Genomic DNA, 14,568 nt, shown 5'->3' on the forward strand with positions numbered 1-14,568 from the left:
AAGCTGGTCAACTCCTCTGAACACCTCGACCCCATTAACAAAGCAGGAATGATTACTGCACATACCTCCAAGGGCTGTCATGAGGCTGAAATGGAAAAAGGTGGGTGAGGTGCTTACACAAGTCCCAGCACCATGTAAACAGCCAACAAATGAAAACAATAAAGATAAATTCAATCATTTTTATTACCAGCTCACCGCTCCAGCTTTATCTCCTGTCTCTGCCCAGAAGGCAATTATCTAGACTGATTAAATTGCTCGCAGGTTTAGATATGACACCCACACTCTCATGTTAGACCGATCATGCTTTCTTGTGCTTTTTTGCACCTGGCACGTAGTGGGCACTCAATAATCTACAGGCTAAACATTTGCCCAGAATTCCCTTCCCACCTTCCTTCACCTGGCAAGCTCAGTGCAGAGGTCTCTGTCCCAGGCTGTCCTGAACCCCCACGTAGGTACATTCTCTTCCAGTGTCCCGTGCATCACATGCTGCTTCGTGGTCCTTTCCATGTGCTACTAACACTGTTGGCATGCCTTTCTTCCTCTGTAGACCACTAGCTCTTCTAAAGAGGTGGGTCTGAGGTGCGTGGGGTATTTGCATTCCCAATGCCTGCGCGTGTGGAAGGTGCTCAGTAAATGCTCAGAAAGGCCAGTCACTCACCCCCAGGGTAGAAACCCATAATCCCAAACTCCCCCCAGGACAAACAGCCCTTTGCATTGGGCTCAGCCAGAAGCAGGCTTCCAACAGGTTAGGCCAACAGTTGGCCAAACCCGCCTCTCACCCCTTCTCCTGAGTGAAACCCCAGTTTTGCCCTCCCCCTAAAACAGGAGACTGGAGAATGGTGACTTTCTTGAAATTCTTGTTTATCAAGGCTACTCTGATTTGTGCTTCAGGACATCTGTACTGTCTCCATTTGAACTTGGTCACCTGGAGGAGGAACTCAGTGACCCAGGAGCCTGGGATGCAGTGAGCAGGGGGGGATACCCTACAGGCCTGGGCATCAGAGGTACATGCACAGCCTCTACATGCGGCCTGTAGGAGTTGCACGTTTGTTCTTCTGCCAGTCGATGAAAGAAGGCAGGAATGGCATACTGTTCTTCCCTGGGACTTTAGAACTGCCTCCAGATGCTAATTGTGACTCCCTGGGGGTGACTTGGAGGGGCAGCAACCAGCCTACCAGAGTAACTGAAGGGCCAGGGTCAAAGATGGGGAAGGGGCATGTCTGGCTCACACAGAACTCGCAGCAACAGCAGTGCTCACTGCAGGGCACACTCAGAGGCTACAGAAGAGAACGCCGGCTGCTCTCCGCCGGTGTCCCCCATTAATGAGTGCTCCGTTTGAGGGGGGTAGAAACCCCTCCTGGGAGGGCTCCGCATCATCTTGCTTTGCCCACCTGCAGGCTGCCCGAAAAGAAGTCTCGCTGGGTTGGGCTGCTCCTTCCCTTTAAACAGGGACTTACACAGGACAGTCTTAAGTAGAGAGTAAAATGACAGTGAGTCTTAGGAAACAGTCACTGTCCCACGATGACAGACGTTGGCACACCAGTGGCTCCTCCAGAGCTTACAAATCAGTTCTGAGCTCCATACCTGGTATTCAAGACCTCAAACTACCTCCCATAACTACTTGCAATTCTGAACCCGAACCATTCACTCCATCTCAATCTACCTCGTATCACTGTCCCAAGTATGTTTTTAATCTTCCTAACTACAACTTCTAGAGGGCAGAGGTATACTTCTTCCACACTCTCCTTGGCATCCCGCACAGTGCTGGGCACCGAGTTGGGGACTCACTAATACATAGTTCGCATATTAAATTCCAAGGCCAAGTACCCATCCACATTTCTATCCTATCGGTAAGAGAGATTGCAGAGTGCTTGAATGTTGTGTTTTAGCTTCGTGGTATCTAACCAAACTTGCGCCTAATTTTAACCTGTTTGTGGTGCTTTACAAAGCGCTGAAACGTCAGATGTACACCCTTGGCAGAGAGGGCTTGGGGCAACTCCTCAGCATGCAGCGTGGCCTCGGCAGCAGTGTTACCGGCCTGCCCTTGGCCCTGCGGCTACGTGTGGCCCAGGAGCCTGTCCTCAATGGCTGTGTGACTTCCCTCAGCCGTGTGGAGAAGGGGGAGGCCCCTGTGGTCAGGGATCTTGAGGTGCGACTCCCTGAAGTCTGAGGTAGAGGGAAAAAGGCATGAAGTCCTCCAAGAAAAAAAGCACAGTCGGATTTTGGGGATGGATTTTATTTGGGCTTCTCACAGTGGTTAGAGCCACTCTGTCTTCAGAACAATCACAGCACAGGAAACGCGTCACTGAGACTGCCCGGAAAGGTCTAACCAGCTGAATCTTATTGCTTAAAATACACATATTCACAATAACTGACAAATGGTGATGTGCCTCACACAGGAATGTGTTAGCATTTGCGAATCTGACTAGCACCAAACCCTCGGCCTAGACCTTCCTTCTCCACTCACCCAGAAAACCAGGCTCCATCGAACCTCCCTGGCCCCTCACAGTCCTTCGGCACCCCGTTTCCATGTCCGGGAGCGGGGACGGACTGGGACCGCCGTGGTGCAGCCCTGGTACCCGGGTCCGCCAGCCTCATCTCCTGCCTTTCGGGTGGGGCGCTGCAATGAGCCTCAGCACGCAGACCGGCTCCCCACTCTCACTGGGGAGGGAACCGTGAAGAGGGCCGGAGTTCATCCATATGGTCAGTTCCCTGAAGGAGGACTCATTTTGGTAAACCTTGATCTCCTTGGAGACACCTCAGTGAGTTGCTTGGGAATTTTTTTTTAACAGTGGAAGAAAAGGCATCCAAGGACACCCACTGCCCACTCGTGACACACACCAGCTGGCCTGTACGCACAGGGCCTCGGCTTGAGGCGGTAAGCCCTGCGGGGCCTGCCAAACCCTCCTGGCAATTCTGGGCAGGGCTGCCATCTGGGCCACAGCTAGTCCAAGCTTGTCCCTGAAGATCCAGTTGAGTTTCTGTCTGAAGTTCCACCTTCACTCTCTGTCCGGGGTGGCTGTGGACACCCCCGCAGGGGGCTGATCTGAGGGCCAGGAGCTGCTGAGGGAGGCAGTCAGGGTCAGAGCACGTTTCCATTGACAGGGAACAGAACACAGGCCTCCGAGTGTCCACGGAGCAATGTGCAAATCGCAGTGACGGGCAGAGTAAAACCTCTACTTCGAGGACAGGCTCCCTGGCAAACACTGGGGACTACCGTTGACAATGCTGCTGAATACACCCAAGTACACAGTCAGACATTTGTTCAGTAAACAGTAAATGCATAAAATAAATTACCTTGAGAGGGCCATATGCGCTCCAAACCTGTGATCGTGAGAGCAGAATGGCTGCCATTCAAAGTATGTTCACAGGACAACAGGGCTGGGGGCTCACACACAATGGACAGACACACACAGGTTACCCAGAAAGTCACTGTGTACGGACTTCACTTTGTTCGACATGGGTTTTGGTTTTGTGGACTCCAAACACGGTCACGCGTTCACCTCGCAGCCTTGGACTTGTCTATTTTTGTATACATATGTATTTTTTCCCTTTCTTATCATAATGTCAATGCCTAGGCTGAATGTCACCATTCAAAAGTGGGGGGTGAACCAAACTCCTCCTACAAACAGGGATGGGCGGGGAATGTTAATTTCGGCTGTCTGCGTTCTCCATTCAGATCATAACTATCAAAGCTCACCTGGCTGGTTGATGCCCAACTGCAGCAATAAGGACCCTGTGGCCCTTCTGGACAGTTGCCTTCACCCCCTCCTGGGCCACTGACTCTTTACAAAGGCTACAATGATTAGTTATCCCACTCACAAGGATGGGGGAGGGGAAGCGCATGAAAACCACAGATAACCAAGGCATGTTTTTCCAAGTGGTCAGTTAAAAAAAAATTACTCAGAATCAAGAGAAAACACTGTGAAAGAGCCAGGCTGTGGGGCTGCCCTTCCTCAGGGCCCACAGTCTCATTTGTTCATATACAAGAGTGACATAGAAAGGCCCGCAGACTGTGTACTTGGGGTGGGGGCGGGCCCCGTCACCTGTGGGCACAGACCTATGGGCAGAGACGCAGAAAGTGCACCTCTACCCACCACCGTGGCTTAAGGCCTCCTGAGCACCCACAGAAGGTGCAGAGATAACCCCCACCCAAGCCGGCACATAAAACAGCTCCTGGTTCAACTGCAGCCGCGCTCTTGGAAGGCCAACTAGGGAAAAGAGCCATAAGGCTTCCCTTTTCCAGGACAGAACTGTTGCCTGCCCACTGGTCAAGTTCCTGTTTTCAGCTCGCTTTTGTTCTTTTATTAAAAAATAATAATAATAAAGAGCCAAAAAGAAGGCAGTATAATCTCTACACCTGCAAGTCTGCGGCCAGCCAGCACGTGCCAGGCAGGACCCCTCAGGGATGCGGTGATGCACCGACCTCATCACCTGGAATCTGGGAAGGCAACAAACCCTTCCCCACCGACCACACAAGTGCCCATCGGCTCTCAACCTCCTACAGGATCAGCCCGAGTCCGGCTCCGCAGGCGCTGGCAGTGAGGGGTGACAACCCTCAGCCAGGGCTGAGCCCGGCCGCCTTTCCTGGACTGACAGAGCAAGGTTCTCTTACACTAACAGCAGAGCAAAAATCCACGCCATCACCCAAAGTCACCTCAGGACACAGTCTTGGCTCCCTTCCTTGGGGGCTTCTTAACACACATCTCTTCAACCCAAAGGCAGTGAGATATGACTTGAAAAGGGGAAGGGGTGGGGTATGAGGAATGAGTCACAGAACCAACTTCTCAGCCCTCCACAACAACGTGCTTATGTGGGGGGAGAGGCACCCCAAACTGTACCTGGAGATGCAGAAAAATGCAGGAACCAAGGCAGAAAAAGAGGGGGAAAAAAAAAAAAAGAACCAAGTGGCTGTACCACTTTCTCTGAAAGTCACTTAATGCTTCTTTCGTGGTTCTCCCCTACCCTGGTTGCTTCGCCAAGTTCTCGGGACACAGGCAGGGCCTGCTCTAGCTGGGGGAGCTGCTGCTCTGGGGGTTTGGAGAGTCCTGCTCATTGATGGTGTTCAGCAGCAGGCATGTGGGGGGCCGTGGCAGGTGGGGATGCCCATGATCGCAGGCCTGCTCCTCAGAGGGCTGGCAGAGCCCTTCCTCCTCGTCACCTGGGGGTCGCACGTGGCAGCTGTCGCAGAAGTCCAGGGGTCCATCCAGAGCGTCGTCGATGAGAGCGTTGAACTCTTTGAGGTCATCGTCGTGGTGGCCCCGGTTGCACACACACACCTCAATGCCCGAGTCACCAGTGAAGCGGCGATGCCTACCAGGCGTCTTATCCTTGCTGTCGGGGAGGGCGCTGCCCTGCTCGCAGCTGTAATCTTTCAGCAGCTCCTCCTTACACTCAGAATCCTTGTCCAGGAAGGCCCCAGGGGCCAGCTCCCCCCGGCCAGCCACAGAGCTGCAGGGCTCCATTCCAGGGGCTTTGGTGGCTGCTGGGTTGGCTGGCATGTCGGTGTTGGAGGGCTCAGAGTCAGCGATGATGCTTGGGGGTCTTGTGCTGCTTCTGCTGGGCCCAGATAAGGGGCTGCTCTGCGCCCCCTGGGAGCCCCGAGTGGGATCGGCGCCTGGGGGGCTGCCGCCTGCAGGGCCGCACTGTGCAGACAGCTGCTGCTGCTGTAGCTGGAAGGCACTGTATGGTGGGGGAGGAGTTGGAGGTCGGTTCACCACTTCCTCATAAGGAGGTAGTAAGTAGTTTGGCAAAAACCCTAAAGTGAGGAGGTAGGGAGGAGAAATTACTGCACTGGCAATTGATCCGGGGCAGAGACACGAAACACATGTCTCTCCCACCCCCAGCACACCCGCCGAGTGACAGCTACAGCTCCTGGCGTGGGCAGGGCAGAGACCTGGGGGAGTAACCTAATCTAGCTTCTCGAAACCGGAGAGCCCCTAAAGCTGCTTCATAGGCAAAGATTCCTGCCTGTCTGGTCTGGAGTGAAGGCAGAGGGCTAGGCAGATAGGGTGGGTGGCCAAGAAGAGATCACTGCTGCCCGGAATGGTCCTGTTTCCACAGGCACGCACGCCTCAGGTTTCACGGTCAGACTGTCCTCCATCTATGTCCCATGAGCCTCAGGGTCAGGGACCCTAACTTAAGGCTGTCTGACCACTGTCTTCGGGACATTAGAAACCTGTGTTGTGTCTCACTCTAGCGTGGCTGGAAGTGAGAGGTCTGGAAAGACAAACCAAACCTCATCCTGACTCAAATCAAGAGCGAGTGGGTTACCAGCGAAGGGTGGGGGCCTGTGATCCAAGCTTTATTAGGAACTGTCAGGTGAGCCCTGGCTGGTGTGACTCAGTGTATTGAGTGCCAGCCTGCAAACCAAAGGGTCGCCTGTTCAATTCTCTGTCAGAGTCCATGCCTGGGTTGCAGGCTGGGTCTCCTGTTGAAGGTGTGCAAGAGGCAACCACACATCAATGTTTCTCTCCCTCTCTTTCTCCTTCCCTTCCCCTCTCTCAAAAAATAAATAAATAAAATCTTTAAAAAAAAAAAAAAAAGAACTGCCAGGTGAGTTATCTTTTGAGGTGCTGAATGCCTTGGGGCACTGATGATCTAATTGTACAGTAATAATTGTTAGCATTTACTGAGCACTTGCTACACGCCAGGCACTGTGCTAAGCACTTAATTTTTCTAGGTGTGAAATTCCACATTTGTGGTCACTTTCTTCTGTAGAACACACTGCACAGCTGGGCCTCCACCTGACCATTTGAGAAGTCGTCAGTATGGAGGCCCAGGGACATAAGGTGAGTGCCCTTCAGTGAGTCACCGATTTTCTTGATTCTCAGGAAGTCCCAATGTCACCACCTGCACCTGCCTCTTTCATGGCAGCCTCTGCTCAGCATATCACATGGCAGTAAACAGAGTGCGAGGCTTTAGGACCACTGAACTCTGAACCTCAATTCACTCCCGTCATGTACCATCCAGCCACCTGCCTAAAAGAAAATCTGCTCAAGCAGCAGAGACTTGGTCAGAATTCAGCCAGGGTAGATACGGAAGGGCCAGTGGCTTCAAGGAGCTGCATCCACAGCTCTGGTTCTTCTGTGCTAAACATGACTGCCCTCTTGTTCCTGCACTTTCAAAACCCTGCTCTGTGCTGGGCAAAGAGGCAAAAACCCCGATTCTCTTAAGAGCCCTGGCTACCGATACACACAGTCTGAGTCCTGGGCTCCTGAGGGGTGGGGTTGGGGAGCTTTGGACGTACGTACTGAAATAAAATGGCAGCGCTGAGTAGTTGTGGGCTTCCCGGTAGGCGATCAGGTTGATTTCATGTTGCCGCTGCTGGGCCTGAAGGCGGTGCTTGGCTCGGCGGTGATGGCAGACACAGCAGCAGCTCAGGATGATGATGATGGTCCACACCAGCCAGAACCCTGGGGGTGGGGAAGCAAGACAGAGAGGCAGAGACAGAGTGAACACCAGCCAGATGGGCAGCTCTCAGAACAGCGAAGTCCCCAGCAGCACCGGCCTGGTCACAGCTATCACTGCTAGGCCTCACTCGGTGAATCCACATTTAGAACCTGCTTTTCATTTATGAAAAATTTATTTTAGAGCCCTGGCTGGTGTGGCTCAGTGGATTGAGTGCCAGCCTGCAAACCCAAAGGTCCCTGGTTCAATTCCCAGTCAGGGCACATGCCTGGGTTGTGGGCCGGGTCCCCATTTGGGGGCATGCAAGAGACAACCAACTGATGTTATCTCTTACACATCAATGTTTCTCTCCTCTCCTTTTCCCTTCCTTTGCTTCTCTCTCAAAAATAAATAAGTAAATAAACAAAGAATCTTTTAAAAACTTGATTTTCAAGGAAGAGGAAGGGAGAGAGGGAAAGAGAAACATCAATTTCTTGTATGTGCCCTGACTGGGGATCAAACCCACAACCTTGGTGTATCGGAGCAATGCTGCAAGCAACTGAGCTACCTGGCCAGGGCAACCTGCATTCAGTTTTCATAAACGTCTGGGCCACAGTGAAAGACACGTGGGATGGAAGAGGGCAGGACTGACAGAATGACAGCAGAGGTCACTCACTCTGGGGAGCCTCCAGGGACCTGGGGGGAGGGAAGAACACCAAGGCAACACTCCAGCACCACGGGTCCTCCCCTATTTCAGGTTTGCTGGGCATTAACTATGCTCCCCTTTTTGGACAGCGTACTCTTCCTCTCCCAAGAGATCTCTGAGAAAATGCTTTAGCTTCTCTAGTGCCCGTCTTCTCCCAGAAGCACAGCTCCCAGGCTCACTTCCTACTGCTGACACCAGGGTGTTTACCAAAAGCACAGAGCCTCCCAAAATCCCCACAGCTCAGCTGTTAGCAACTGCAGGGGGCCGCGGAGGGGCTGCCTGATAAATTCTTCCGGGTTCTCCAGATACCACCAAAAAGTTCTGGGGCTTTTCTCTACCATGTATGCCTGGGTAACAGAAGAGTCCTAAAGTTAGAGGTGGAAAATTCTAATTACCTCAGTCAGGCCCATCTCTTCCCTAGGGAGTGCAAATGACTTCCTGAGCTCCTGACAGAATCCAGTACAATTCCATCTCCCACTGTGGCACCAGTGATCCACGCTACCTCCTCTGACCTGCAGCTGCGTTAGACTCAGGGCCATCAGCAGCCTCCCTTCTTCCTCCCGGCTCCAGCGAGCAGTAGCGGGATGGAGAAGGCCCAGCCCTCTTTTCTCCGGGGCATTATTTCTTCTCACTTCCCACTGGTTCTCTTGGTTAGTTAATCAGGGTCTCTTGGCTAACCCCAATATAAGACCCCCCCTCTCCAATTTTCAAATGTATGCAGAAAAGTCTCCTAAATATCTAATTAATGAGCAATTTTGCTTTGGAATATATAAACATATGGTGGGAAAACTGGAATAAAAAACCACAAAAATAGTGACTTATCTTTAGTGAGATTATGACAAATTTTAATTTTCTTTTCCCAATTATTTTCTTCTTTCAAATTATAAAACTGGAAACAAAGTAAACCCAAACAAAATATCTGATTAATTTTACTTTTGCTGGCTTTTATTTTAAAAATCACTGTATTTCTGGATGGGTTTTTTAATTCTTCTGGGAATATATTCACACAATGAAATGATATGAGTCATTAAAAAATCAGTCATAGGTACTATTATTTTGACATAAAGATGTTCCTGATATTAAATAAAAAAGGTTATAAGACAGTGTAAAATATGACCCCAACTTTTACTTAAAACAAGCCTATGTAAACATCTAAACGGACAATCAGCAAGTTAATCATGAGGTTATTACTGGAAAACAGGACAATAGATTTTCTGGAACCAGCTCCCTCATTTTTTGCTTATCTACATTTCCTAATTTTTCTAAGATGAATGTGTACTTCTTCGAAATTACAAAGAAATTTATCTGAGGCCCTGGCTGGGTGGCTCAGTTAGTTGGAGCATTGCCCCGTGCACCAAAGGGTTTGGGTTTGATCCCAGTTGGGGCGCACGTAGGAGGCAACTGATGGATGCTTTCCCTCACATCAGTGTCTCTCTCTCTCTCTCTCTCTCTCTCTGTCTCTCTCTCTGAAATCAATAAACTCATATGCTTGGGTGGGGATTTAAAAAAAACTATCTGAGGAATAATTTTAAGATGAATTATTTTTAAATGAGAATAGATTATATTAATGTTCATCTGTTCTCTATTCCTGAATAACTTCAATTTTTTCCATTACAAATGCTACATCTATTTTTTATCATCTGCTTTGTAATTATAAATCTGTGCTCAGAATTTGTTAAGTATTTCCACATGTATCTCTTGCCAGAATGAGTTAGCCTCGTTGTTGTTTTTTAAAGGCTCCCCTCTCCCTACAGACAGTAAATGAATAGACACTAATTTTTTTTTTTTTTTACATTTGTACCAGAACATAATATTCTGAAAGATCCCAGTGACATTTAGGGTGTGGCCTCTGGCAACAGCTCTTTCTGTCCCCAGGGGTGTCCTCACTGAACCTCCCCACAAAGCCACCCTTACAGGGCCAGACAGCGTGGTGGTACAGCCGCCAGGCTCTGGCAAGCTGTTCGACACCTATTCCTTGTGGCACGTCAGTGTCCAATGGAACTTCCAGCGAAGGCCTGGCCACAGAACAGGCAGAAGGGAATAGGTGGGGGACCTTTCCCACCAGCAGACAGAAAAGCCTCATTCCTAACCAGAGAACATAAACATGAGCTGAAGTTAGAAGTCTCCCTTGTGGTCCCCCCTTCCCAGATTCACTACTGACATCTGTGCCACTGAACTTCCACTTCTCTCCTGCTGCTGGCTGACTGAAGCCCAGACAGACGCTGTTAGAGGAGCTCTCAAGAGAACGGAGCTGGGGCCAGAAGGGAGGGAGCTCTTCGAGTGAAGTGACTGCCTGCTGCTGACCCGCAACATCTCCTGGGGCCCCTTCGGTCAATCTCGTTAGCTCCCAGCCTCCTCTACAGTCAATCTCGTTAGCTCCCAGCCTCCTCAGGTGAGACCAGAGTGCACTGCAGTCCCACAGATGAGCACAGTGCACTCTGCTGAAGAGCCTGATTCCAGGTGAATTTCAAAGTCAAAACAATTCTTTGCATATTACCTATAGTTCTGGTACTTGATAATTTAGAAAGTACATTCTCCCATTTGATAATCAGCATTTAATTCTACTTTCAACTTTCATGCAGCAAAGTACATGATCTAAGGCAACATTTCTCAGATTTTACAACATGCTTAAAACAAACAAACAAACAAACATGCTTTTGCCCTGGCTGGTGTGGCTCAGTTGGCTGGACCGAAAGATCTCAGGTTCAATTCCCAGCCAGGGCACATCACATGCCTGGGTTGTGAGATCAGTCCTGGTAGGAGCGCATGAGAGGCAACCAACTGATGTTTCTCTCTCACATCGATGTTTTTCTCCTTCTCTTTCTCCCTCCCTTCCTCTCTCTAAAATCAATAAGCATGTCTTCAGGTGAGAATAAAAGAAATAAATACAAATTTAAAAAATTAAAAGCTCATGTTTTTAGTAGGAAAAATGGATTGGTTTTCACACTAGCCAAAACCCCAGAAGGCGTCTTCCCCCTTCTGGTCATATGGGTAGGTTGAACTTCCCCACCCCCTTCCGATTGGGTGAGGCTTTGAGACTGGTTCTAACTAATGAATTGGGATTGGAAGTGACATAGGTCTCTTAGAAGCCAGAACATTTCTTGCATATGTGAAACCCTCCATGAGTCTCCCTTCTGCCATGGCAATTGGCAGCATTCCAGACAGTGACAGGGTCAGTCAAGCCCCAGAGGATGATGAAGTGGGAACAAAGCTCCCAGCTAACCTGTGATGGACATACTGTAGTGTGAACGACAAGTAAACCTACTGTCTGTCCACCAGGATTCTGGACTTGTTTGTTCCTGCAGCACAACCTATCCTATCCTGACTGACGCAGTGAGTTTATAGGCTTTTTTGGGTGAGTGGATTTAAAGGGTTCAACAGATTCTTAAGCAGATCCTTGACACAGGAAAAAAAAGCTGAGATCCACTGAACTAGAAGTATAATAGAAAATGAGAGTTAAAAAAAAAAAAAGGCAGGTCCGAAGGGGCATGGGGATAGAAAAGAGACAACTGGATCATTCGTGCGGATCAAACTGGCAGAAAACCAACTTGGGAGCAGAACGGGTCTAGTGATGTGATGCGGTATCAGTACAGGTCCGAACAAGAGCCCCAGTGAACTGTCCCCACTTCACGGAAGGCAGGAGGCCTTCCTGTCTGACCCTCACGAAACGGACCCTCGTGGGAGCCATTCTAGTCAAAGCAGTGTCCCCTCAATTTTAAAACGGGGAATATCCGACTAGTCCCTTTGAATTTGTGCCAATTTTTTACCTTTTTGCTAGATTTCACAAACAAGGAAGAGTTTCAAATAGGAAAACTTAATAAAAGAGACATATAGCAAAAGCCAAAGGACACCCTCTTTCCCAAACACACACCTACCCAGAGATTACATTCCCCAGCAAGTTTGAAATTCGTGACCTCATGTTGGGGAGCACTTGTCACACTAAGCAAAATGGGAACTTGTTTTTAAAGACAACCACAGCCAATGTAGGCACTGAGTCACGTGCCCCAGGGCTCACAGCGAACTTGGGGAAGCACCACTCTCCGCCTGCCGGAAGTTCCTCATTAGGAAGCCAAAGCATACTGTAAATTAGCTCTCCTTCGACAGGATGGTGGGTGGCCCTCTGGGTTCCTTATACCTTTCATCAGGAGCTCCTGCTACTGTCACTGTGGAAAGAGCCTGAACTTGGGAAATGAAGACTTTAGAGGACTGGCAACTTTATCTGAACGGCTGGACAAGTTTCCTATAAGCACAATTGCAAATAGAAAACAGAAGAGACAGACAACCTGGGTTCAAATCCCAGCTCACCAAACTATTTCCTAGCTTTATGAACTTCCCTCACCTGTAAAATGGGGAGAATAATGCTCTAGTGCTTGATCATTAGGAGGAAAATTAGCTAATATATGCAGAACACTCAGAACCACGCCTGGTATTGAGTAAGTTCTCTAGCTTATTATTACTACTGTTGTTACAGGCATGGCCACGGATGGCAAGGGTTTCCTTTCAATTTCCCTTTAATCCATAAAAAAGCAAGAGTCAGGAACAAGTCCCAAGTCTGCTTCTAGGTTCTACTCTTGGCTGAATTCATTGGAAAACCAGCCCACCTGCTGTTGATTGGCTTGTTTTTGTCCTGAAGCCCAGACCACTAGGGAACTGGGGCCAGTAAGGGCTCGGAAAGAGGCCCCAGATCCCCGCTCTCCACTTTGCTCTGCGTGGCAAGCGCTGTGGGCCTTCCTTAAGAGCAGTTCAATGGTTATCTTACGACAAGGTTTGGTTAGAGGGTCGTCCTAACACACCAAAGTTGTGAGTTTAATTCCTTGTCAGGTCACATATAGGAATCAACCAATGAATGTCTAAATAAGTGGAACAATAAATCAATGTTTCTCTCTCCTTTCCCCTCTTTCTCTAAAATCAGTAAGTTAAAAAAAAAAATTTTAAGGACAAATGAAAATTTAAAAAAAAATTTTAGTATGTGAAAAGCTGTTCAGCACTAACTGCATTTACTAATAATGTGTTTCATGTCATCTCTGGGAAATGCCACTGTAAAAACACTCCCCTGTCTCTCATTAAAGCCCAAACCAATGAAAACTGAGGCCTGATTGGCTTCCCAAAATTACCTCAGGAGCAGAAATTCCAAACTCTGGCCTCTCCCTGGAAAATGGAGCTGGGTGAGTGGGAAGAGCGCTGGGATGAGAGTTGGGAGGTCCGGGCTCAGGCCCTTTGGCCTTGAGTATGTTCCCAGCCTCCCCGGGGCCTTGGCTTTTAGTTTTTCTCTCTGGTCCACGAAATGCATCCTTAGGTGGAAGTAAACATGCACACCTGAGACTCTCCATGACCTGGCCCTTTACCCTTCTAACCTGGCACTTGGACAGCTTTGGAGTGAAGAGCACTGACCTAACTACTAGGCTGCAGAGCCCTGGTCCAGAGACGCGGAGATGATAAGTGCATCTAGAAGGGTGTTCTCTAGGTGAAACGAGATGATGTACGTGCGTGAAGACCTCACTTAGTGCCTGGCACTACAAGAGTTTTGTATATATTAGCACCCTTCTTATCGCCTATTTCTTCCCAGTCAAGCCCCAGGGGAAAGGTTAACATGATCCACACTCTGTTCTTTCTCATGGGGCCTTGACCTGTCATGTTCTCTGCCTGGAAAATCATCCCGCCCTCTCCACGTGTTTAAAAATCCTATCTCCCTTTTAAGACCCGCTGCACACGCTGCCTCTCCCACACAGCCTGACCCCTGTCCAGACAAAGCAAACTCTCCTTTTGCACATTCACAGCAGTTCTGGCAAATACATTCCACGCTCTACTTTGCATTACTACTGGGGCATCTTCTCAGATCTCCTCTCTCTGCTAGGAGATGCCCTTCTTGATGGCAAGGACTGTATCTGCCCACAGTTTCTGACACCAAAGAGGCTAGAGCATCTGGGAGGAACTCGTTGGAATTGCAAATCCTCAGGTCCACCCCACACCCTATTGAATCAAAAATCTGGGAGTAGGGCCCAGAAAACTTTTAATGAGCCCTCCAGGAAATTCAGATGCTTGCCAAAGTTCAAGAACCAGTGTTATAATAAGGGTTTGCTGAATGAATAAATGACTGGATGATGAGTTAAAGTGCAAGTGCCATAAAAATGTGCAGGCTGATAGTAACAGTAATGACCAGATCCTTACAGCCTCAACCACAGCATGGAAAAGACAGGACCTTCGCTTCCTGTCTGACGCAAGCCCAGGAATGACTACCGGCTGAGGTCACAACAGGCTGAAAAGGCCTGGGAGAAAGGGTGCTGGCTGAAGCTCAAGGTCTGCACATGCTTGTGTGTCTGTGTAAAATGGGGTGAGACAGAGATCTCATCACACAGGAAAATTCAGGTAAAAGGGTTGGTGGAAATGGCATGTCCCGCCGCACCCCCCCCCCCGCCCCGCCCCTGGGGCCCTCTGCCAAGGATTTCCTGGCTGAGATTTTTCCTTCCAAAGTA

The 14,568-nt window shown here is 49.4% G+C and overlaps 2 protein-coding genes across 3 annotated transcripts in view; both read right to left on the reverse strand.

Annotated features, from left to right (window-relative positions):
• BORCS7 (BLOC-1 related complex subunit 7) overlaps positions 1 to 7,389 on the reverse strand; it is a 48,680-nt gene extending 41,291 nt beyond the window's left edge. The window contains exon 1 of the mRNA XM_024555674.3: positions 7,254 to 7,389. The gene's annotated coding sequence lies outside the window, so the exon portion shown is untranslated. The remainder of the gene's footprint in view (positions 1 to 7,253) is intronic.
• The window catches only part of WBP1L (WW domain binding protein 1 like), a 53,609-nt gene continuing 41,261 nt past the window's right edge, over positions 2,221 to 14,568 (reverse strand). For both annotated transcript variants that reach the window (XM_053923303.2, XM_024555677.3), the window contains exons 3-4: positions 7,254 to 7,415; positions 2,221 to 5,758 (exon numbers count right to left, since the gene is read on the reverse strand). In XM_053923303.2, the coding sequence (XP_053779278.1) occupies positions 5,010 to 5,758; positions 7,254 to 7,415 (911 nt within the window). In that variant the 3' untranslated portion in view covers positions 2,221 to 5,009. The remainder of the gene's footprint in view (positions 5,759 to 7,253; positions 7,416 to 14,568) is intronic.

Source organism: Desmodus rotundus, chromosome 4 (assembly GCF_022682495.2).
Source record: "Desmodus rotundus isolate HL8 chromosome 4, HLdesRot8A.1, whole genome shotgun sequence".
NCBI classification, from domain to species: Eukaryota; Metazoa; Chordata; class Mammalia; order Chiroptera; family Phyllostomidae; genus Desmodus; species Desmodus rotundus.